The sequence below is a fragment of the Ambystoma mexicanum genome, chromosome 6p (genome assembly GCF_040938575.1).
Source record: "Ambystoma mexicanum isolate Mex_15411 chromosome 6p, UKY_AmexF1_1, whole genome shotgun sequence".
Classification (NCBI taxonomy): Eukaryota; Metazoa; Chordata; class Amphibia; order Caudata; family Ambystomatidae; genus Ambystoma; species Ambystoma mexicanum.
The window spans coordinates 605,888,472-605,912,430 of NC_090935.1; the positions used below are offsets into that span (position 1 = coordinate 605,888,472).

At 42.0% G+C, this 23,959-nt stretch overlaps 1 protein-coding gene across 2 annotated transcripts in view; it reads right to left on the reverse strand.

Annotated features, from left to right (window-relative positions):
- Positions 1-23,959, reverse strand: part of IQGAP2 (IQ motif containing GTPase activating protein 2) — a 1,674,846-nt gene that overhangs the window by 185,086 nt on the left and 1,465,801 nt on the right. For both annotated transcript variants that reach the window (XM_069627448.1, XM_069627449.1), the window contains one exon: positions 11,922-12,063. In XM_069627448.1, the coding sequence (XP_069483549.1) occupies positions 11,922-12,063 (142 nt within the window). The remainder of the gene's footprint in view (positions 1-11,921; positions 12,064-23,959) is intronic.

A 23,959-nucleotide genomic window follows, 5' to 3' on the forward strand; every position in this document is an offset into this window, starting at 1 on the left:
CACATTGCTCTGCACTTAAACATGTTTCTATTTACATTCATTGTGATGAAAGGTAAAACATGCATATGTGCATGTATAGCACCACTGTGTCACTGTTTCATAAAATAAAAGAAAAGCATATAAAATATATCTTTAGAGCATTTTTAAGTGGCACCCAGTGTTTGCCAGTTTAATATGTTGGCAACACATGCATACATCCCAACATCACCCATTCCAATCTATACGTGCTTAATAAGTCTTTCTTTTTTCCTTTGCAGTCTGTCACTTCCAATTAACTTCACCCATTATAAAACTCAAACTACAACTGCCAGAATGCAAAGAAAAAAACACGACTTGACTTCAAGATTCAAAACTGTCACATATATATCAGACATATAAAATGCTGTGCTTTTCAGAATATTTTTTTAAGCTTTTTGAAGAAAGTTCAAAAATGCATATCTGCTTTTACAGCAGCGCTGTGTCAATTTTTCATAAAATAAAGTAAAAGAAGATCAAATAGATTTGTACACCATTTGCAATTGGCACTCAGTGTGTGCCAGTTTAATATACTGACAGTACATGTATACTTCCTAACATAACCCATTCCAATATTAAGCTGCTTATGCAGTCATACTTTTTTCTCTACCTTCTGTCACTTGTACTCCAACTTTCACAATGGAAAAAGTGGAACTACAAGTCCCAGAGGGCAAAAAACAAAAAAATAAAGGACTAAATAAACACCTACAAATTAGAATGCATCATATTTGCAACTATGCATATGCTCCTAACATATTAAACTTGCACACACCAACTGCCATTTAAATGTGTACTACAAATCTTTCCCAACAACTTTTCTTCTCTTTGGCAAAATGTTAGAGTTACTACAAATACACATTTCCATTTCTTAACTTTCATGAAAATGCTCCTTAAATCAACCATTTTTTACTGACTGTCAATTTTAACTTTTCCTCCACCACTCCCCCTTCCTTCATAAATATGAACACTGCTTAGTAAAAGTACTTTGCCATTCCCACATATCCCCACAAACGTTCTTTTACAATTACAGGAAAGAAGCACATTACTGAAGAAAAGACCTGAAAAATGAATACCCTTTTCAATCCAACACAGTACATTAATGTACCATCTATATGTATGTAATTACAGCAGCACAGTTCCACTATATATTACCCCAGACTACTCTTTTCAAACCAACACTCCTTTCACTCTAGCCCATTCTGTTGCTCAAAACAGCACAATCAGCCTACAGATTCCATACCCACCCCCACTCCATTACTCACTAACTCAAGACCATCATAGCTCTGCAGACTTACTCTAACAACCTTCCCAACCACACCTAATATACCAACTCACAATCAAACAGCACTCTATTCATCTCAACTATCACACCCACAAACGCATGCACCATACATGCATATACATTACACAACTTTCCAACACAAACTTTCTCTTTTCCCAACAGACACAGCAAAATGCCTAATAAAAAGCAACTCTGTAGAAAAGAAATAAATAACAAGGAGCCCATAAGACTACAAATACACCATATAGCCATCCACCTCTAAAACAATTTATAGAAAACATTAAAACAAACAAAACAAAAGAGCTAGCAACCTCACTCAACAAAACTAAACCAGCCACGACAAAAAAATAAGGCTCACTTCCAAAAACAAAAAGTAAAACATTATTAATAAAGAAAAACAGATCTACTAACAAACCTAACCCTCGCGCGACCATTGCTAACATAGTCACGGTAGAGCAATCCAAAAAAATGATGTTATAGAAAATGTTCCACCGTAGAGTTCTTCACCATCTTTTAAAAATATCAGAAAAGTCATGATCCACCCCTAAAAACTACAGCAGGAGACTAATCATGCAAGCTATTGACAGTGATTTTCTTCTTAAGAGAAAATTGCTTATATTGATTTTAAACAGAATGAAACCACTAACTAAATGAATCAAATTACAAAACGTACTTCTAAACATGCACAGTGTCAATATAGAGACCTTTTCAAACTTCTGTGATGGTGAATGGATTCACACAAGCAACATAGAACCATATATCAATGAATAAGCTTTTAACAAGAACAAAAAACAATCGCCATACACAATAACGGTCGAGGGAATGAAATGGTGGAACACATCATTATGGCAAAAGAAACCGTTATAGAAAGAAGTCCCCCAAAAACTTTGAACCAAATACTCCTTTCACCCAAACAAACCGTCCAGTGTACAAATGGATATGCAGCTTAATGTGTAATGTACGGCAACAATCCTTTAAATCTTTATGACAATTCCTCAATCACTATGTCAAACTAAAAGACAAAAGTAAAATGAAAACATTACACACCATCAACTCCTGTCCAGTGCGCAGCCGCACTGTTCTGCAAGGACATTCATTAGCCTGCATTTTAGGAACTGCTTGCAAAAGCACTTTACACCACATCAAAATGTTAGCGACACACCATTCTACTATACGTAATCTTGTACATCGACTATACTATGCAAAAAGTCCTGCTCTAGAACTGAAAAATGTAATATCATTCTCCTACATGGAACAGTAAAAGAACTGCTTCAAGAAATAGAGCACATCCAATCTAAATACTTTGGAACTGAAGGTGACTTAGAACAATCTGTACCTTTAGAAAACATTACCGAAAACCTCAAACACCAACGTTCTAATAAAGACATATAAAAAGAAATAGCTATGTTTCAAAACACATTAGCTGAAATACCAGACCAAATGTGTCTGTTGCCGCCGCAGAACGCTTCATAAAAAAGAGCACAAAAATAGTAGATCTAGCCTACAAAATAGAAGACAATAAAGAATCCCAATGGTTCCAATTAGCTTGATATCTAACAGCAGAAACTAAATACAAAATAACTAACCCCTCAACAGTTTGCAAGTACTGCAACACAAAGCTTGATGATAACCAAATGCCATCACATGATATCACTGATTACTTATTCACACTTTCGAAAGCTCTCCAACACCTTAACCTTTACAAGAGCATTAGAATACAAACAGTGCACCCATTTCAAGCTATAATACACCTTCAACTGAAATCAGCCAAATTACCTCCATCCGAGTTACTTAAGGGCATCTGTGGCAAAGTAGTATATTTACCATTAGAAAAGAAAATGTACAAAATCTAGGAGTACAACAGCCAATAGATCAATCTTTGATTGTACCAGTTAGTGGTGTTCCAACAAAAGAAACATATTTGGCAACAACTAGTCGACTTAAACAAAGTTAGACAAGCCCTACAATATCTAAAAGAAAACAATGAATGCTACAAAGATATAAATATTGAGAAAAACTTGAGAAACCACCCAAATTATTCAAGACTCACCAGCAACTGGCCAATTTTAACGTGTAGATCCTGTTACTACAGCCAACATTTTAGACCAGTATACAATTCACCCACTACACTCCAAAGACACAATTGACGATGCATTAGAAACATATCAAATGCATCAAGCCAAAGGATCCCCAATGAGCATATGGGAAAAAGTATAGAAGCACATTCTTTTTCTCTAGTCTTTCCTACAGGAAAAGGAAGAGGATATGATGAAAAGCCCATGCAAATTAGTGCATCAGAATATTCTGATGCACTAATTTACATATATTCTCTTTAAGAATATATTCTGAAGACCCCAGATTCCGACAAAATGTTGAATACATTTTCCACCTCCTCTTCAAAGTGAACTAGCAACTCAATGTTATGGAGTTGCACAAACATTAAAAACAGGTTCTAACTTTTCAAACATATCCGCAACCCAACTGCTTAAAAAAATATAAGACAAAGATAAAGTTTTACAGTCACGTATCACAAATCTCTTGGCAAACATGCGTGGTCCAAAAGAATACTGGTTCTAACGTCACGCTGATGTACGTTGTGTGCTAGGGAACCTAGGCCCACCCACATGGTTTGTTACTTTAAGTTGTGCAGAGTATGCATGGGACGACTTGCATGACTTCTAAAGCACTGTAAACCAAAATAAATATGGAATAGATATAAATACACCAGGAGAACTTGGCTATCTTGACCCTGTCAATGTATGAAGGTACTTTCACCATTGCTTCATTGCCATGCTGAATTGTATCTGCAATAACACTACCCCCTCTGCTCGGAGAAGTGCAACACATCTTTTGGAGAAAAGAATATCAATCCAGATGAGCATCACATATCCACATGCTTTTGTGGATAAAAGATGCTCCTAAATTTGGCCATGATAGTGACACCACTGTTTTACAGTTTATTGAAAAATACATTACCTGCGACATCCCTTCAGAAACCACAGATAGTGACCTTCATACACAAATGTCACGCTTCCAAAAACATAAATGTGGCAAATACCGCCGACATAGATATAAAAACAAAGGCAAATACTATACCAAATGTCAGGTGGCTTAACTGGACCAGTTTTCAAAAAAGGACAAGTAAATAGCTTGATGACTTTTGTTAGACACAGCGTAAAAAGGCAAATCCCCTAAAAATTCATACAGCATTATAAAGGGACGAAGCATCCAAGCACATCAATGATTACAATGCAATCCTTGCCCTCTTGTGGAATACAAACATAGACATACAATACATTGAAGACAATTCAACTGCGGTTGCAAGATATTTTATTTTATTTTTGGATTTGTAGAGCGCACTACAGTCTATAGGCATCGAGGCACTATGAGAAGACGTAAGAAGGCTTGATTAAGGGTTACATATATGTGGTCACAGCCTATCTCACAAAGCTGTGCAAATAGAGCTATAAAACCTCTGGATTGACATATCTGACAAAACACTATCACAAACATTGTACAGCTTTGGTATACAAATGCTCCCACATAGAGAATGCGGGTGCTATGAAGCTGCAGACCGTTTAACAGGTACAGCCTTATACGACAAATCTGAACACATTGCCTGGCTTAACTTTGGACCAGCTTCATCCTGAAAGAGTACTACAATCCTACCAAGAGATAGAAAACATAGCCACAAAAGATCCCAACAGCCAGAACATTAAAAAAAACTATTTAATGACACCTACTATCCAAACAGTACTGCTTTGGAATACATGTGTCTGTATGGCATTGCCCAAAACTACACCTACAAAAACAATGTTACACCAAATGAGACAACTGGCAAATATTCAGTCTCAACTTGTGAAGGAAGCCTAGTGAGACTCACCAAACCCAGTGTAAATAATCATATAAAGTTATTTAAATCTCCACAACATAGATAACTGTATTACATGGCCCTAAACCAACTTATTAAACCTTGGAGAAAAGAAAAAGAATTATTAGGTGACTATGACTCATTTGAAGTTGCATTCAAAGCAAATGAAAGCAGTATAACAAATGGCAATTTCAAACAATACAAACACATGTTGGACAATGAATCCCAACAAGAGGAAGAAATTGAAGCTCAACTAGATTAAGACACTCCTCAGAGCTGTCAAACTTCCCTTACAGGAAGCCAAAAACCACTCCTTCTAAATGAAGCAGAAATAGCGATGACTGAGGTAGAAAATACCATCTATCAATATAAACAATCTGAGGAAGACTTGTCAGTGTTGGAATCACAGCTAAACGATGAACAACCCACCATTTATCTAGAAGTCACTCAAGACATTGAACATGGTTTTAAACATGAAACTAAAACCTGTAGCTGCAAAAATTACAAACCCCCTCTCCTATATGTAAGGGGTGAAGCTGGTTCTGGTTAAATATTCTTAACTAAAATAATCAGCAAATGTCTCCAAAACAAAAAACAACAACAACCTTTCGGCTGTAGTAACAGCCCCCACAGGTTTAGCTTCCTAGAACATAGGAGGTGTAGCTTTACACTGACTACCACTTCTCCCCGTAGAACACCGAAACAAATTAGGGTACTACAAATTATCAGCAGAAGCTGCTACTGAAGGACTTTGAATTCTAAAACAAATGAAAGTGCTCATGATAGATGAAGTAAGCATAGTTTCCAACCTCAAGTTGGCTTCACTTCATCTCAGAATGCAAGAAGTCCTAAAAACCAACTACGAAGAACTGTTTGGAGATAAACATGTTTGTTGTTTTCAGAGACCTTCTACAGTTAATGCCAATGAAAGGTGACCTATTTTCAAAACATTAGGACACAAACAATGCCGCAATACCCTCTGAGGCATTGGAAATGTAAATCTCTGGCAACATTTTCACTACAGAGAACTAATTCAAAACCTGCACTAGTCTGCAGACCTCACATATGCTAACATTAGAAAGCATTAGAACTGGTGAGCTTACTAAAGATTCAAAATCCATCTTAGACTAATCCATGAGCTATATGGACAAAACCCATCTGCTCCTGATGTCAGGGTACAATTAACTCAACAAAATCTAAAATGTATATCCTTAATGCCAACCCCTGCAAGCTGTAGTCAATTTAACAAGACAATGTTGAAAAAAGAAATTAAACCCATACTGCATATCAGCTCCACAGACAAACTAGAAGTGCACGGCATGACACTTCCTATATGTGTCAACAAGCAACAGCACAACTAAATAGCTTAGAAAAATGCATCTCCAACACAGCTGGATTGGAAAAAATATTGACTTTGTGTCTAAACTGTAGAGTCATTCTAAAATGGAACCTTGACGTAGAACAATATTTAGTCAATGGAGCATTTGGTACAGTTGTTGGCTACCAAACATATCCAAATGACAACATTCAGTTTGCCAACATCCACTTTGACAAACTGGCAGAAGATAAAGAAATTGGCTGGACAATAGCACGTTTCCTTCTTCTCAAAGACATGTATGTACGCAGAGAGCAATTTTCTGTATCTCTTGCATATTCTGTCACTATTCACAAATTACAAGATCTAAACCTCGATCAAGAATTGACTGACATGGAGCACAGTCTTTAAAGAAGGTATGAGTTACGTAGCACTTTCACATCTGCGTACCCTCAATGGTCTATTCCTAGTTAACTCATGCAAACAATGTCAACACTGGCATTCCTTGCTTCATGGAATAGAACAGGCTACAGGCACTATACACTCCCCATCTAGATATGTACCCTGTGCACATCCATCAGAAAAGAAAGAAACAAATGCATCTTCTCCAGAATCATCTGCAGGCCCATCAAACGATCCACAAACAGAACTCTCTGGTCCATTCAAATTCAGCAACACAACTGGAGTACACTGTTATGCTAATGTGACAATGAATCTTCTCTTTCTATTGCCACCAATTGTTCACAACATTTACTTAAACGGCTTGGACCAGTTGTGTTTGCAAATTCTCGTCCTTCACAGAAATGCCACAAATAATCCTGACAACAGTTACAGTGTCTCAGGCATAAGGCAAGAATTGGACTACTGTGCAGGAATGGTAAAATGTACCATAACAACACAGGAAGATCCACAAGAATTCCTAATGTACCTACTACTAATACTGGAAACCAAACACTTCTCTATAAATACAATCTTCCAGATTTCATACACGTGCAAACATACATGCACTCTCTGCAACAATCCATTTCAAATTGGGAATCCATTCCATTCCACCAGCTTCTGCAGAATGCAAATCATGGCATATTATGCCCTTTTACAAATTCAGAAAATCGTTCCAACCATACAAATAAACTCACATAGCCAAGATGTCATACTTAAGCAATAAGCCCCGAGCCGCAGGGGCATTACTGAGTCAGGCAATACCCCGGGGCCCATGGTTACAGGCCCGAGCAAAGCAAGGGCCTTAATGAAAGGCCCGGGGCATTACCTGACTCAGCAATGCCCCCACGGTGAGAGGCTCAATGCTATTAGTATCCCGGCCCGCAAGACAGGGGTACTAATAGTATTTATTATTTTTGTGTTCTGAAACGCTGCAGCATATGTTACCAGCAAATTTAACAAATACCTACTTAATATTCCTTCAACCAAAATGTAGTCACTAAACTATAGCACAATTAACAGTTAGAATATGCCAACAGGTATCTAATTACTTGAAAAACACCCTTCATGCCAAAAGACTTCAAATAGGCCATCTCAATTCTTATACAACAAAACATCTTCTAACCTCTAATGTAGTTAGAATACGCCAACAGGTATCTAACTACTTCAAGCATTACCTTAATCACAACAAACTTCAAACAAACATACAATCACCCTTACCCTCACATAACTGTAATCAGGTTTTTTTAATCCAGTACGGATTCTTATTCCCCAATGACTCAATGATTATTTAATGTCAAAACAACAGCAGTGTGTCATACACTAATGTTCTACCAAACATAGTACTTAGAATGTACTGTTTATGAGGGTCTAAAACAATGTACATGTAAAATTGTATACAACTACAGCTTTTAAACTATCCTGCTTAACAAAGTGTACAGTGTTTTTCCCCACAAAAAATAAACCAGAGATTCCAGCTTCATAATGCTATGAAACTAAGTAACCACAGCCATTATAATCAAATACATATTCCATGAGCACCATCTTTAATTGTGCTACAATCCTAAGTACCATATAGAGTTCAATTACATACTTCCTCCATATTACAAACCCTTAATACTTTACTCCCACTACATTACCTATAATTACTATAAACATATTACTACTATGGTAATGTTGGCCATACTCCTACTACATTACCTATAATTGCCATACACATTACTGCTGTGGTGGTTGGGCCCAGTGCACATATGCCTGGGGCCATGCCCCCCAGAATCTGGCCACTGGCCTCAACCACCACAATACAATTAACTATATTACAAGTATGTACTATACACCGTCAACTAACAAAACTCACTCTGACCCCATGCAATCAAAATGATGTCTGCAGACACCGAAAATTGACAGCGGACTCAGTGGCATTTCCAAACCCTTTTCCTACCTATAAAAACAGTGCCACATTACCTTCATTCCACTTCCCTACCATTTCTACCCTCTCTCCCAGCCATTAAATAACCCCAAAAGTATTTTCCAAGCTGTCCGTACACGTCGCTGTCTGCGAACTACCACACTGTCCGTGGACAGCTATGACACCTACCCCAACCTTTTTCAACCTAGAAAGTAGCCCTGTATCATCTTTTTTCCACTCCACCACCCTACCCAGCCCCTCTTTCCACCACTGAATAACCCAAAATGTGTTTTCCAGACTTTTCCCCCACCACGCTGTCCGCGGACACCGGTGATTGTCGGCAGATCCAACATGGCGGGCGTTTCCAAAAATATGACGCACCTCACCTCTTCACCATCCAATCTGCGGGTGCCTCCAATATCCGTGGCCCTCACGTCGGCCACTGGGCCAAACGGAGGCCCGTCCGCGGACCAAACAGGGAAGTGAGTCTGCGGACCGAACCCAGATAACACACATTTAAAAAAAATTACTGGACGGATTTACAACAAATTTACAAAAGCATGCTTTCGGGACCAAGCCGCCGCTACTGACACAAATTTGAGGAAAGTCCGTCCAGTGTTTTGGGCTGTAGGCATGAGCAAAAACTATTTTCCATTGCCTCTATGGGAAAAAACACACATTTTAGGAGCCTCCCCTCCCCTGAGGGGGCCATATAATTTCTTTTGCAAACTTTCATGAGGATTCGTCCAGGGAGGGCAAAGTTATAAACCACCCAAAAAGTGCTCTTCCTATGGGTTGAGCAACTTAACCATAACTACAGGCCCGCTACCGCAGGCCCTGTAATATATATACCATGGCATATGGTATAACCTGACATCAGGAGAAGACATTCTAATCTAGCATGGCATTATAACTGCACATGCCATTATGGCATCCCAATAAACTCCGACAGTATCTGACCAGTATATTCAAATTTAGCAAACTTCAATTTCCACAATTTCAAGGATTTCAAAAGGTACACAACTCCTATATAGGCCCGATGGGCACAATCTCAGTATACTCTCCTATTGACAACCTCAGTGAAAATTCCAAGCTTTTATAATCGCAGTATGTTCCCAGTTTGATATTTCTACTTTTCAAAATGTGGCTATATTCCCACTTTGACAATGCAATGTAGTCCCAGTTTGACCAGAACAATATACACCCATTTTCCCAAAGCCATTACACACAGTCTGTAAAATCACAGTTTGAAAATACTCCACTTTGAGGAATGCCAGTTTGTTCCCAATTTGCACACTCCCACTTTTCACAGTTTGAGTATATTTTAAAGGATTAAAAACCTAACTTTAGAATACCAGTATACCCTAAGTTAACTGTTACAGGTTTCCTGTATTCTCCCGATTTCTAAAACCCATTATATATCCGGTCTGGTCAGTCCAGGTTGGAAATCACAGAAAACTGTGAAGCCATCGCCTTACATGATGGGTCACCTGGAGGTGGTATATGTGGGAGCCCCAGAGCTCACCCTTTCCCCCTCACCTGGCACAGCAGAATCTGCAGTCACACCATCAAAGAAGTCCACCCTCTACTGCCCACCACAAGATGCATTATTTGTGAACTAGGGAAGGGTACCCAGAAAGAGAGCAGTGGCTGGAAAATCTTAAACATTAGAATAAAAAAAGGATTATGAAGGGTACAGTGCATACTGTGAAACCGCTCCATTCCCAAAGTTTGCTCAGCAGGATTCCGCACCACGTGCACCCTGGGTAGCAAAGTCTTGGAGTGGAGCACAGACGAAGTCCTGGGGATTTGTGAGTAAGAGGAGATGGTAGGGGACATATGTGGCTAACACAGAAGCAATCTTAGCAAGCGAGTACAGCTGCAGGCAATGCAGGGAGCTGGAAAGTAGCAAAGCCAACTCATTGTGACGCTCCGACCTGACCCCAAGATGGTGGCTCTCTCATTTAAGCGATCTGAGAAAGAATGGCCATCGCAAACAGACAATTGGGGATTGCACAACACCAGAATCCACTCGGTGAGAGAATAGAAACACACGGTCAGGGGGAGGATCCACAACGCTCAAAGCAATACCAAAAATAATGGGAAAACAGACCCACCAGTCAGAGAACTAATCATGGCAATTCGAGTCAGGCCCACAATACACTATTTAAGGATCTCCAAGTAAATTCCAAGTTATAAAATACCAGTATAATGTTTCCAGTTTAGCATGCCTGGTATATTTCAGGTTTGGCGACTCAGGCCTACTCCAAGTTCGTACAAGCACTTGCAGATGGACAACCCAGTACACTCTTCTAGAAAAAAACACAAACTGCCGCAGAAAACATGGTGAGTAAGCGGTCCAGGAGAAACCCTATTTGTGCAAAGTGAATACCATAGCCTGACGTCCAGTATAACAAAGGCAGGAGCCATGATGAGGCTTGGGGTCCATGAGATGAGCTTTCCACAAAACAAGGAAAATGGGAGTCCATTCGGCCACGGATTTACAACAGCTTTGCTTTTAGTGCCTAAGAACAACACACATGGCGATAAGTAAAACACTAGGAAGTGAAAAACAGGCCACGACAAAGACAGCAAGGCTGATCGCAAACTAACATAGGCAACAACCACAAAGCTTCAAATGTTCCCTAATCATTAAAAACAAAAACAAAAAAACGGAGTGTGGGGCACACGGTCACTGGGTGCATACATGTTCCTGGCTCAGCTCTTCGCCTGAAGGATGCACATGCATGCATATGTGTCAGTACTCACAGCCATCGCTGTATACTTGCTCCCACTTAAAGGAGGGTTTCTATGAGGAAGGACTGGAATTAGTTGGAGGACAGGGAACCCGTCCAAAACAGACGATATCTGGTTTAGGTTATTAGATTAAAGCAACAGCCCGTCAGATCTGCCACATGTTTGAGACGTGGAAGGTTTCCCTGATCCTCCAATCAAAGTAAAACCCATTTTATAGAAGCAGATGCCATTACGTCAACTCAAAGGCATGCTCTTCCGGCGCCCTGCTTCCGCGCATGCGCTCACATTCCTGTGCATGTGGTTAAGGAGAGTGCATTCGAATGACCCAACCTACTTTATCATCAGACTCTTCAGATCCTTGTCTTCGCCTTCTCGTAAGTCATACTTCCGGGTCAGTGAAAGGGATATTTCCGTCTTGGCCAGTTGACCCAACGCATTTTCCTTGTTGGGGTCATTGGGATCGAATGCGCTTTCACCTACACATTAAAAAGACAAAAAAGATTGTGAGGCACCAGAACCTTCACTCAGAAGAGTGAACAGCTCGAGGAGAGGACAGCTGAGTGCGAAGTCTTGAACATTTCATTTGGGGAACTCAGAAAGGTGCACGTGAAGACACTGGGAGGCCGGGGAGAATTTAAAATGACCCAGAAATACAGACTGGTAAACTATTTGTGCATAGTGCTTTAGCCTCCCAATGCCACGCTCTATTGATAGTTCTATACAATACTTCTCAGGTAGAGTTGAACCAAAGATGACAAACACTGGTCCTGTGACCTTTTCTCTGAATAAACCTTTAGAAAAACACAATCACATTTGGGTATGCGAATCAGTAAGTAAAAAGTATTGGCAATGCCAATAGTTTTGGCTTTTGTGTGGGAATACAATATGCATTTGCTACGCACTGCCATAAAGATAACATCAGGCCATAAATGTTAGCAGCTGCAAAACGGTTAAAGTACCTGGGCAGATACCAGCGGTGGCTGGGAATGCCTTTATAATACTCATATGTCTTGTTTTAGCAGTACTTGAGTGAAGTTTAGGCACTTTGCAAGAAGCTCCAATTAAGGCATTTACGCTCAGGAGACTGCTTTAATATAATCCTGGCAGATACCTTGAGTGCACAGTTTGATGTTACTGCTTGATAATCTGGCTCCAAGTGATCCTAGAAGGATGTGTTTTGGTCGGGGAGGGGCAGGATGTGGGTGGATATGAATATAGGGATTAGCATGGCATGGGTGGGTTTATAAAAAAAAACAGGCGATGGTTGGAATTTTTAGAATGAATCTTAACCTGATCATCGTCGTTCGCATGCAAAACCATTACAGAAAGGGGAACAACCATATGCAAATCAGGCTTTGTCCCAGCACAAACTGCTCAGTCAAAACCCTTCTGCACAAGGAGCACAAACATCCCCAGACATGTTTCAGCCTCATTGGGCCTCATCATTGAGAAGTAGCTTGGGTCTCTAGGCCCAGCAAGCACGGGACCCACGTCTGGGCATACCCATGTACAAATAACCAACCACCACCTACAAGCTTGGTGTCCCTCATATCCCATCCCCTGCCTAGCCTCACTGCAATAGTTTAGTTTTATAGGGGTGCTTTAGTGCCACCTAATAGCGCTAAGCAGCTGTGCAGAGCCTGATGGCATGCTAGCACCTTTCCCTTCATCCCAATACACATTCTTGCCACCTTCAATAACCTGCAAGGTCAACATCTATTTTTCCTGTTTTGCTTTGTACTGAAGGGGATGAGGAGCAATTTCCTTTTATTCATTTTAAATGCTGCAAACTGGTGCATGAAGATATTGCATTCTTTCTCTTCTCACTTGTCCTTAATTTGATTTTCCAGGTTTTCTGCATTTCATGCTTCTTTTTGGCACAACCTTGTCAGCACCCATTCTACTCTTCCTTTATCACATAGCCTTTTCCTCGACATTATTTTGTAACCTGTGTTTCACTCACCACTACCTCTCCTTTTTTTGATCACTTTGTTCACTCTTCACCTTCAGTTTCATTGGTCCAGAAATTGCTCACTTTCCCCTCATCCATGCACTGGTTTTGATTGGTCCAGAAATTGCTCACTTTCCCCTCATCCATGCACTGGTTTTGATAAACGATTCATGCATTCCCAATTGCAGGAATTAACTGCACATGACCCAACCTTGAAGCATTCATCGAGATTTGCATGTTAACAAGCAAAGTCTGCATTATTATATTGTACTACTGCTAGGACCAGCTAAATATAAGGGTGAGCATTTTCCAGTGGTTATACTTTTTTTGGTAATCAGGAACATATGTGTCCATTAGGTATGTTGCTTGGCTACCCACTGTGCAGTTCGACATCAAGGCATCCAGGAGGCCATACCTTAAACTAAGATTTAGGCATGCTCTTTTCACTTGGCGTTTTCTTTTCAGTATTCACTTTTGATGAAGGCAGAACCTTTCTAGTCTAGTGGTCTAGAAAAGGCTACACCACACGCCAGGTGGCCAAACGTACATGAAGATGCAGCCACATTTCATCTATGCCAGAAACGGGCACTGTAATCACTTGCATAAAGCTGCAACCACAATACACATGTACCAGTAATGGCCACTGTAAATCACATACATAAAGCTGAACCCACAATTATGCTAGTATGTTAACAGTAAATTACGTTTAAGAAGATGAACCCACAATAGATATTCTCCCTCTCTCCCCCCCTCACCCCGGCAGTGCTGATTATGATGCTTGGGTGATGAAGTAGCTGGCAGGATCTAATTCAGGTGGTGCAACCACATAAAGGAAGGTCTTGAACATGTGGGGCATGATTACTGCCAGCGTATCAACTTGACTGCTTAGCAGCCTAGGGAATAGAGAGGGCACTGCGCCACACAATCCAGCACATGCTTAATTTCTTTTTAAACTTAAATTAAGTGAGGCGAGAGCCAGCTCTGTAAGAAGGGGGGGCACACTGGGCATTGAGGCAGGAACTGGGGGGTTGAGGGGAGGAGAGGTGACTGACCCCTCCCCTCAGCTCCACCACTGACAGCGCTATCTCCGTCCTATCACTCTTTCACTCTTCATTGGCACTGGATGGACTGGATATGTATGGGATTACAGTACAATCTGCTGTGGTATTCCCATTACAACCACAGCTCACTCCATGACAAGTGTCTCATTCATTCTCTATTAGCACTGGAAGGGTTTGATACTCTACTAGTACAGTCTACCACCTAGCCAAGTACGGTCAAGCACTGCTTTGACGCAGGACGCTGTTCCATTGTGGATTACTTTTAAGTGGCCTTCTTTGATTGTTGAGGACAATTGTATAATTATTTTGCTGTGGCCATGCCTCCTTTCAGTTGCCTCCTATTTAACCAGGACTGCAAGCGCACCAGCGTGCTCGCACCTAGCCAAGTACCGTCAAGTACTGCTTCACCGCTGCGTTGCGGTGGGAGAGCGGCTGCATTTGTAACTAGAAATACACATTGCTTTTGCTTTCGGGTTTAGCTGAGGCACCACAGGTTGTACACTTTAAAATCTGACATGCCTACTTCAGTCGGTAATTTGATTGGTAACGGAAATTGACTGATAGTACGCCTCGCAAGCCAATTGTAAAATCATTCCTTGTCGTGGTGACTACACAGGCAACCCAAATGCTCTCTATCAGCAACAATCCCAAACATTCATACATCGACATCAGGCAGTTTTGTTGTGAGCCAGTAATTAACTCAGGTATTCCAAGATTAAATTGGTCAGTCTCTACGCACGATCCCCGAGATCTTCCGGAACGCAATCCATCTGGTCAAACCATGTCTGATGCCACTCTGACAACGGGATGCGAAGAAATACTGTATTTGCAGAAACGTCTGTCAGCGAGCAAGGCACCTGTGATTATACCGTCTGGTGAGACTGCTGTGCTGCATAAAATTACTACCCAAAATGATCCGATTGCGCCTGTGTTGTTTGACCAGACAGCTCTTTCAGCTTCCAATGCAAAACAAACTATCAACCTTTCGTCTCTTAGTGACACAAATATTTTGAAACCGGTTGTGATTGACTTGGATGCGAATGACTCCTGTTTCTCAGGTTGTGAAGTGCTGACTAATCTATCACAGTTGCCTATTTTATTTGCAAATAGATCAGAAGAGGAGTCTATATTAGCCCTCTCATACGCACCGCCCACCCCGAGAAGGTTAAATAGTCCTACTCCTTTCGTTCAAACACCCGTAGTATCTTTGCCTGCGACTATTCTAATTGAAACAATGTTAAACGCCATGAATATGGCAATTATGTATTTACAAAAATTATTTGCAACTCTTGGCTGTAAGCTAAAAACCCAAGTAGCCAAAATAAACAAGATCTTAGATTCGCAGCTAGCTTATAATGAATCTAGACACAAATGCTCAACTGACAATACTAGGCCTAATAAAGATAATGACTGCACCAGGTTCTAAGCAGTCCCAATTCGTCCCAATCAAAGCAACCCAATCAAAAAAGCCTGCTTGTAGGTGTTAGTGGCGGTTACCTTTCATTAGCAAAATAATTCAATCAGTGGAGCTTGAAGTACATCCAAATGTAGGGTGTGAAATATCAGCACAGACTGAGCTTCAAGAGAGTGTATCAAACACCAATTTAGCACCTGATATTATGAAACGCGCATATATGATTTTTGCCACTTCAAATAAATCTAAAAGTAAAAGAAAAGGCACACTACTGACTCAAGAGAAAGAAAATCTAAAAACACAAAAATAACAAAGGCTGCTAATCACTCTGCAACAAAGCACTTTTTCAAATCATTGAATCCACCTCAAAAGGACACAACCATACAATCAGTCACAGTCCTCAAAAATATGCTCAAATAGCTCAATCAAAAAAAGATAGATCAAATCTATGTATTAAAACATCTGCTCCTTATGCTCCACTCGACGATTTGATCACTGTTGCCTCCGAATTCCAAGAGGCTGAGACTAGAGAAATTGCTAGAAAAAAACAAACTAAGAACACTGCAACCAGATCAAGGACCACAGGATTTACATGTGGAAAAGCAAACTCTTGAACTAAAATGACAAGAAATTAGGAAAGCGGTTGACAAATACATGGCCTCGCAAAGAATTCAACCGGCCCTGATCAAAACTAATGCTAATCTTGAGCGTATGCACAAACACACATTCTTTAGCATGGCCGATAATAAACTAATAAATCCTAAATATATTGAACATAAGTGAGGATCGATGGTAGCAGGGGTGGAGCAAAGACCACCATCGAACCAAACCCCAATTCTAGCTCATTCAAACGACTTTGCTAAAACACAGCAGATTGAGTGTCAAATTGATACTTGTGAAGAGATTAGACTGGCTGTGGAGGGGTATATGGCCTCTCAGACCTCCCTGTCTCAAGTATCCAATTTGCAAAGCTGTCTCCATGCTACCAGGCGAGCCCAAGACCCGGAGCCTGCGCACAACAAAACTCAAATGTTGCACTCACAGCCTCCATTGGACAAACCTAACAAGAATTATAATGAGAGTTTACCTAAAGCAAGCAACGCCATGAGTAGATCTTGCACAATTTCTCATCAGATACATAATTGAAAAAAAGATCTTTACTCGTTGATTATCAGCTGTCGCCCAGTGCCGTTTCCCAAATAAGACTTCAATCAAGCGAGCATTTTAGCGAAAATTACTACTCTAGATGATATTGGTTCGGTGGACATTGAGCTGATAGAGTTCCCTAATGAGAGAAACTTAACATCGAGAATATGGTTGAAGTCGAGAGTAGTGTTGAACACAATATGGTTAGCAAAAAATGAACTATTTGATCTGGGATTTGAAATTAGATTGGACACATCATCTGGGGGTATCTTCTCCCATTCATATGTGTTAGAAAATAGACAGATTACCATGTGTAATGACACAAACCACTTTGCTGATGCCCAATTCACATCCGCAAACCCAAAGTCCCAGATGGATTGTACCTGTGGCATCACAAACAAGTAGCTAGAGAAGAATACAGCTACCACTGGTATATACTTAGTGTGTTGGAACACCAGAGGATTTGCAAATTTTTTGATGAATTCAACCAATGGGTTAGAACAACACGACATAATATTATTACAGGAGATATGGCTGTCGAAAGTCCCTTCTTGGGATAATTACTACATCTTAATAAATCCAGCTATTCGACCAAGTAAAGGTAAACCCGTGTCAGGTCTTCTAAATTGCCACAACGATCATTTCTGGCATTACACTGAAACCTTGGATTAATCCTAACCCATTCATGCAATTAGTAAAAGTTAAGATCAATGAAGTCGATTTTGTCATACTCAATATATACTGGAATGCGTCGGCTATATCTGATGTACTTTTTTTCAAAGCCTTGAACATAATTTGAGAATCGACCACTCAGTTACCGTTAGTTGTACACATTATCATGGCAGAAGATCTAAATTTACATGATTTAGATATAGCGTCAAATCAAAGTGCTGCTAGAATGTTGGGTTGGAATAAGTTGACAGAAGCAAGAAATAGGATTATGGTCAAAGGTGCGGTACAGAGTGATATTCCAGCCCACGACACTTGGAAGAGAGGACTTTCTAGAGCAATTATCGATTATGTATATGTGCATCCTGTGTTATTTTCCCAGACTACTCAATTTCAAGTAATTCCTACGAAGGATAGTGACCAATTTAAAATGGAAAATGAATAGTGAACTGAAAACCCAAAATAGCATTAAAATTAAAGGCATTTTAACAGTAAATAATGCCCAGAATAGACTTCGCTCGACCGAAGGATCTCTATTAAAATTGTATATTGCACTAAAGAAGGTACACATAAAATCATCCAAGTCCTATAATTATAAAGAATTTGAATATAGTGATGTATTGCAGATGTTCCAAACATGCTCTAATAAGAATAGTAAAAGAAGGTTGAAAACTCTGAATACATTTGATGTGCTTGTTAAAGAAATAAAATCACTTTATAGACGAGAAGAACAAGTTACTTACCAACTGGTAACGTTCTTTCGATTGGATGTTCCTCCAACGTATTCCTCATCTTAGATGTATTCCATCCAGCTTTGCTGTTCTTCAGAAATGTTTTCAGCAGAGGGCGCCGTGCGTCGTTGTCGTCGAGTCGATGGTCCCTCGAAGGCCTCCGTCGAGGGTGACGTCATCGGGTGTATAAGTAGCACGCACGGCGCCCGTTGGCCTCAGTTCTGTTTTTCCCCTTTTTATCTTTGATCTTGTACTGTGTAGATTGTGCCAGCAGACAGGTATGAGCCTTGCGAGATTTGAGATGGCAATAACCCGGGAAAATCTACAGAGGGGTAGGCTGGGAGGGCGATGAGGAATATGTTGCAGGAACATCCAATCGAAAGAACGTTACCAGTTGTTAAGTAATTTGCTCTTCGAGTAGATTGTGTCCTCCAATGTATTCTTCATCTTAGATAGACTCTCAAAGCAGTGTAGACAATTCCTCTGAAGGAGGGGGTAGATTTTTCGATACTCTTAGATGGCTGAGTATAGTACTGCTTTTCCAAAAGTTAGCTCCCTAGACTGGGAAGCATCTATTGCTGCTTCGCAAATGGATCTTATTGGAACACCTCTTTGAAGGGCCGTGGAGGAGGCGATGCCTCTGGTGGAATGAGCCTTTAACCCTTCCGGAGGGTCTTTTTGAGCTAGTCTGTAGCATTCTGAAATGCAAAGCACAATCCAGCATGACATTGTCTGTTTTGTCACCAATTGACCCAGTTTCCTTCCTGTGTAACCTATTAACAGCTGGTTGTCCACTCTAAGTCTGGAAAGTCTAGAGATGTAAAAGCTTAAAGCTCTTTTTGGATACAACCTGTGTAATCTTTCCTCCTCCTTCGAAGGATGGGGTGGAGGATAGAATGCGGGTAAGACAATTTTCTGACTTAAGTGAAAATCAGATATTACTTTCGGTAAAAATGATGGTTTTACCCTCAACACAACTCTGTCCTTATGGAACACAGTATAGGGTGGCCCAGAAGACAGTGCCTGCAATTCGCTCACTCTTCTTGCTGATGTTAGAGCAACCAAGAAGGCTGTTTTCCACGTTAGTAATCTTAATGGACACGTGTGCATAGGCTCAAAAGTAGCACATATTAAGAATTTTAGGACTAAATTTAGATTTCAGATCGGTACTTGAAATTGGTGAGGAGGAAACACATTAGCGAGTCCTTTTAAGAATTGTATTTTCAAAGGAATTTTGAAGTAGGAGCATTCTTCCGATGAGCGCTTGAAAATGGAAAGCGCCGCAAGGTAACCTTTTATTGTTCCGATATTCAGACCTCTATGTGCTAGGGTCAGAAGGAAAGATAATACTTCCGGAATAGAACATCGAAAAGGATCGACATTCTTTTCTCTGCACCAGTTGCAAAACTTTTTCCAACGGCAACGGTATAGAGACGTTGTTGCTGGCCTTCTTGCCGAAAGCAACACCTCCATAATGTCATCTGGAAGGTTCCAATCCTTGTATCTCAGCCTTTCAGATACCAAGCATGAAGGTTGAGCGTTTTGACCTCTGGATGGAGAACCTGACCCTCCATTTGAGAGAGAAGGTCCTCTCTCTGAGGAAGACATACTTGAGGACAGATGGATATGTCTAGAAGGTCCGGGGTACCACGTTTTCCTGGCCCAATCTGGGGCAATTAGGATCAAGCGGCTCCGAAACCTTCACAGCCTCCTGATGACCTGAGGAATGACTGGAATCGGAGGGAACGAGTACAATAGTGGGAAATTCCACTCCACCACAAACGCATCCCCCAGGGCTCCTCTCGGGGGAAATTCCCTTGAGCAATACCTTTCGCATTTTTCGGTTGATTCCGATTGCAAACAGGTCTACTTGAGGGGTTCCCCAAAGGGCGAAGATCTATTGAATGACTTCCTGAGCCAGTTCCCATTCGTGGGATACCGTGCTCAGAGCATCTGCCATCATATTCTCTTCCCCGGCTAGATGAATTGCTGTTAAAGAGATTCCCTCCTGAATTGCCCAATACCAGAGCTGCATTGCCTCTCTGCACAGAGGTAGTGACCCCACACCTCCTCTTTTGTTTAGGTAATGCAGGGCCACTGTATTGTCCATCATTATCAGGACATTCTTTCCTCTGACAGATGGCAGGAAGGCCTTCAGCGCTAGTCTGATCACCCTCAGCTCTAAAAGGTTGATATGTAGTTTGGACTCCGATGGAGACCAATGACTGTTGATTGTCAAATCGTTGGCATGAGCTCCCCACCCCATGAGCGAGGCGTCCATCACTACTGTGATCTCCGGCCATGGTTGCCAAAAAGGTTCTCCTTCTAGGATGTTCTCTGTACAGGTCCACCATAAAAGATCTTGTCGCACCCTGTTTGGAATCTGAAGAAGATCTGTCATTTGACCCGAAAATTGAGACCACTGAGTCTTTAGAGCCCATTGGAGGGATCTCATCCTCAAGCGTGCCTCTGGCACCAGGAAGATGCAGGATGCCATGAGGCCAAGCAACCTTAAAAAGTCATAAGCCTGGAGATTTTGGGCATTTTGAAATTTGTAAACCATCTGAAGAATGTCTTGAGCCCTCGACTTGGGAGGCGAGCTCTTTCCCAAGGACATGTCTAATACAGCTCCTATGTACTGAAGCTGTTGGGAAGGTGTCATCTGTGACTTCTTGAAATTTGAGGGAGAAGCCCAGGTTGTGGAGGAAGTGGCAGGTGACTTTCAGATGATCCAGTGCTTGCTCGGCAGAACGCGCTCTGATCAACCAATCTTCCAGGTAGGGGTAAGACATGAAATCCCCCCTCTCCTGAGGTGCGCTGCCACCACTACCATTAACTTGGTGAAGACCCTCGGGGCGGAGGTCAACCCGAATGGCAGGACTCGAAACTGATAATGTGAGTCGCCAACTATGAACCTCAGGTATTTTCTGTGTTTGAGATTAATCGGCACATGAAAATAAGCATCCTGCAGGTCCAATGACATCAACCAGTCCTGAAGTTGAAGGGTCTGAAGGATCTGAGAGGGGGTAACCATCTTGAACTTGTCCTTTCTGAGGAACTTGTTCAAGTTTCTTAAGTCCAAGATGGGTCTCAGTCCTCCGTCCTTTTTGGGGATCAAAACATACGGGGAGTACCATCCCTTGTTCCTCTCCGCTGCAGGTACTGGTTCTATAGCACCTTTCTCCAGCAGGGTTAAAACTTCCTGCTGTAGGAGCGGGTTTGAAGACTTCAACGGGTGTCTCCCTGGTGGATTGCTTTGAGGTTGCGTTAGAAAAGGAAGGCAGTAACCATGGGCTATTATTTCTAGAGCCCAAACATCTGAAGTAATGGCTCGCCATTCTTGCAGATGCTGTGACAGCCTGCCCCCTACAGGTGTTTTGTGATGCAAGTCCTCAAAGCGGTTTTGTGGCGAATGTTGCAGCCGCTGATGGCAGAGAGGCTGCAGCTGGAGCTACTTTAGCACGTTTTCCTCATCCACCACGAGTGGCCTTTTTCTGGCCCCATTGACTGGCCATTCCCCTCGCCTTTCCATATGAGGTGTAGTAGCGATAGGATCGTCCCTTCCATGACTGTCCTTGCGCACGAAAAGGCTGAGGTTGCCTAATAGCAGCTCCTAAAGATGTGGCAGCTGATTCTGAGGTCTGCAACCTCTCAAGGCTCTCGTCAGCCTTGTTGCCAAAAAGGTGAGACCTGTAAAAAGGCATGTTCAGAAGGCGGTTCTGTACGTCCGGTGCGAAACTCGACTTCCGTAACCACGCAAATCTGTGCATTACCGTGCTAGTCCCCATGGACCTGCTTACACTATCCGCAGTGTCCAATCCAGATTGAAGGGATTCCTGCATGGCTTCCTTTCCATCTCTAACGATGGCTAGGAACCCTTCCCTTTCTTCCCCTTCTGGTATGTGCTCCGCTGCCATTGCAATGCACTCCCAAAGAGTGTACAAAAATGTTGCCAAGGCACATGTGGAGTTGGCAGATTTTAATGCCATGCTCCCGGCTGAAAATATCTTCCGTGCCCAACCATCCAAACGCTTATCGTCCCTGTCTGGAGGTATAGATGGGTATGCAAGTTTGTTAGAAGCTGTGGCTGCCTGTATGACCAGACTCTCGGGAGTTGGGCTTTTGGACAGATAGCCGGGGTCGCTACTGGCCGGGTGGTATTTTGAGGTGAGGGATTTATTTACCGGAGGAATAGAATCCGGAGTTTCCAAATTCTTGGCCACCCTATTTTGCAGGGCTACATGAAAGGGTAGTACTGGGTCTTCGGTGGGATCATGGTCCAATATATCTGTTAAATCATCCTGGATGAATTGGGCTGAGGGTCTAGCCCATCCTAAGTAATCTACTTCCTTTGTCATTAATTGACGGTATGATGGACTGGCATGCTCTCCTGGTTCTGGTCTGCCAAAGTCGTTTTCAGGAGATGTGTCAATGCCACTTGCATTGTGTAATGATTCCACCAAGTCCCTCATTCTGCTTTCTTCTGAAATCAAGCATTCTGGGACATTTGGGGTGCCATATTCCAGCCCAAAAGGTACATTCTCCTCATCAGATCTCTCCTGTTCCTCAAAAATGGAGGACTGGGATTTGAAAAACTCCTTTCTGGGGAGAGGCTTGAAAACCTTCTCTGGGAGAGGAGGAGGAAGAGGTCTAGTACCTGGCTCTGAGGACAATACAGGTTTTGGAACCTTATCCTTCTCTTTTTCTGGCTTCCCTGGCTTGGCTGCAGCCTTTGCCGCCGAGGGTTTGGGCATCGACATCGATAACGGCATCGACGACACCGTGGTCGTCGACAGGGTCTGCTTCGAGGGCGTCGAGGTGACCTTTGAAGATTTTCCCTTCGAGGTATGATGGGTCTCGGACAGCGTCGATGACCTCGAGCGGTCGACTCGACTCGAGCTTTTTTCACTCGGCGTCCTGGAAGGTTCCCCATCCTTCCTTTTTCCATCACCCGGGCTCGAGGGCGCATGAGTGTCGGAGCGATGACGCTCCCGGCCGGCTTCCGAAGAAGGCGCGGACCGACGCTTCGCTTTTTCAAACACCTCCATCATTTTGACCCTGATTGCTTCCCACTCTTCGGCAGACTAATGTTTTGAGGGGCATTTCATCTTTTTTGGAGACTCGTCTGACGACGAGGTGGAGGGAGACCTGTGGTGTTGTTTCTTTGATCTTTTTGACAAAGACGAGGAGCGATGGGAATCGCTACGGGACCTCAATCGATGCCATTCGCGTCGAGGAGAATTCTCCTCACGGGATCTCGACTCGACGCTAGAGGTTTTTCGATAGGTTTTTTGACCTACCTGTAGCTTTCCTCTCCTCTGTCGCAAGGCCTTCCCAGTCATCGCTTGACACTTCGTACAGGCCTCCATGTCGTGGCCTTCTCCGAGGCACCACAAACGC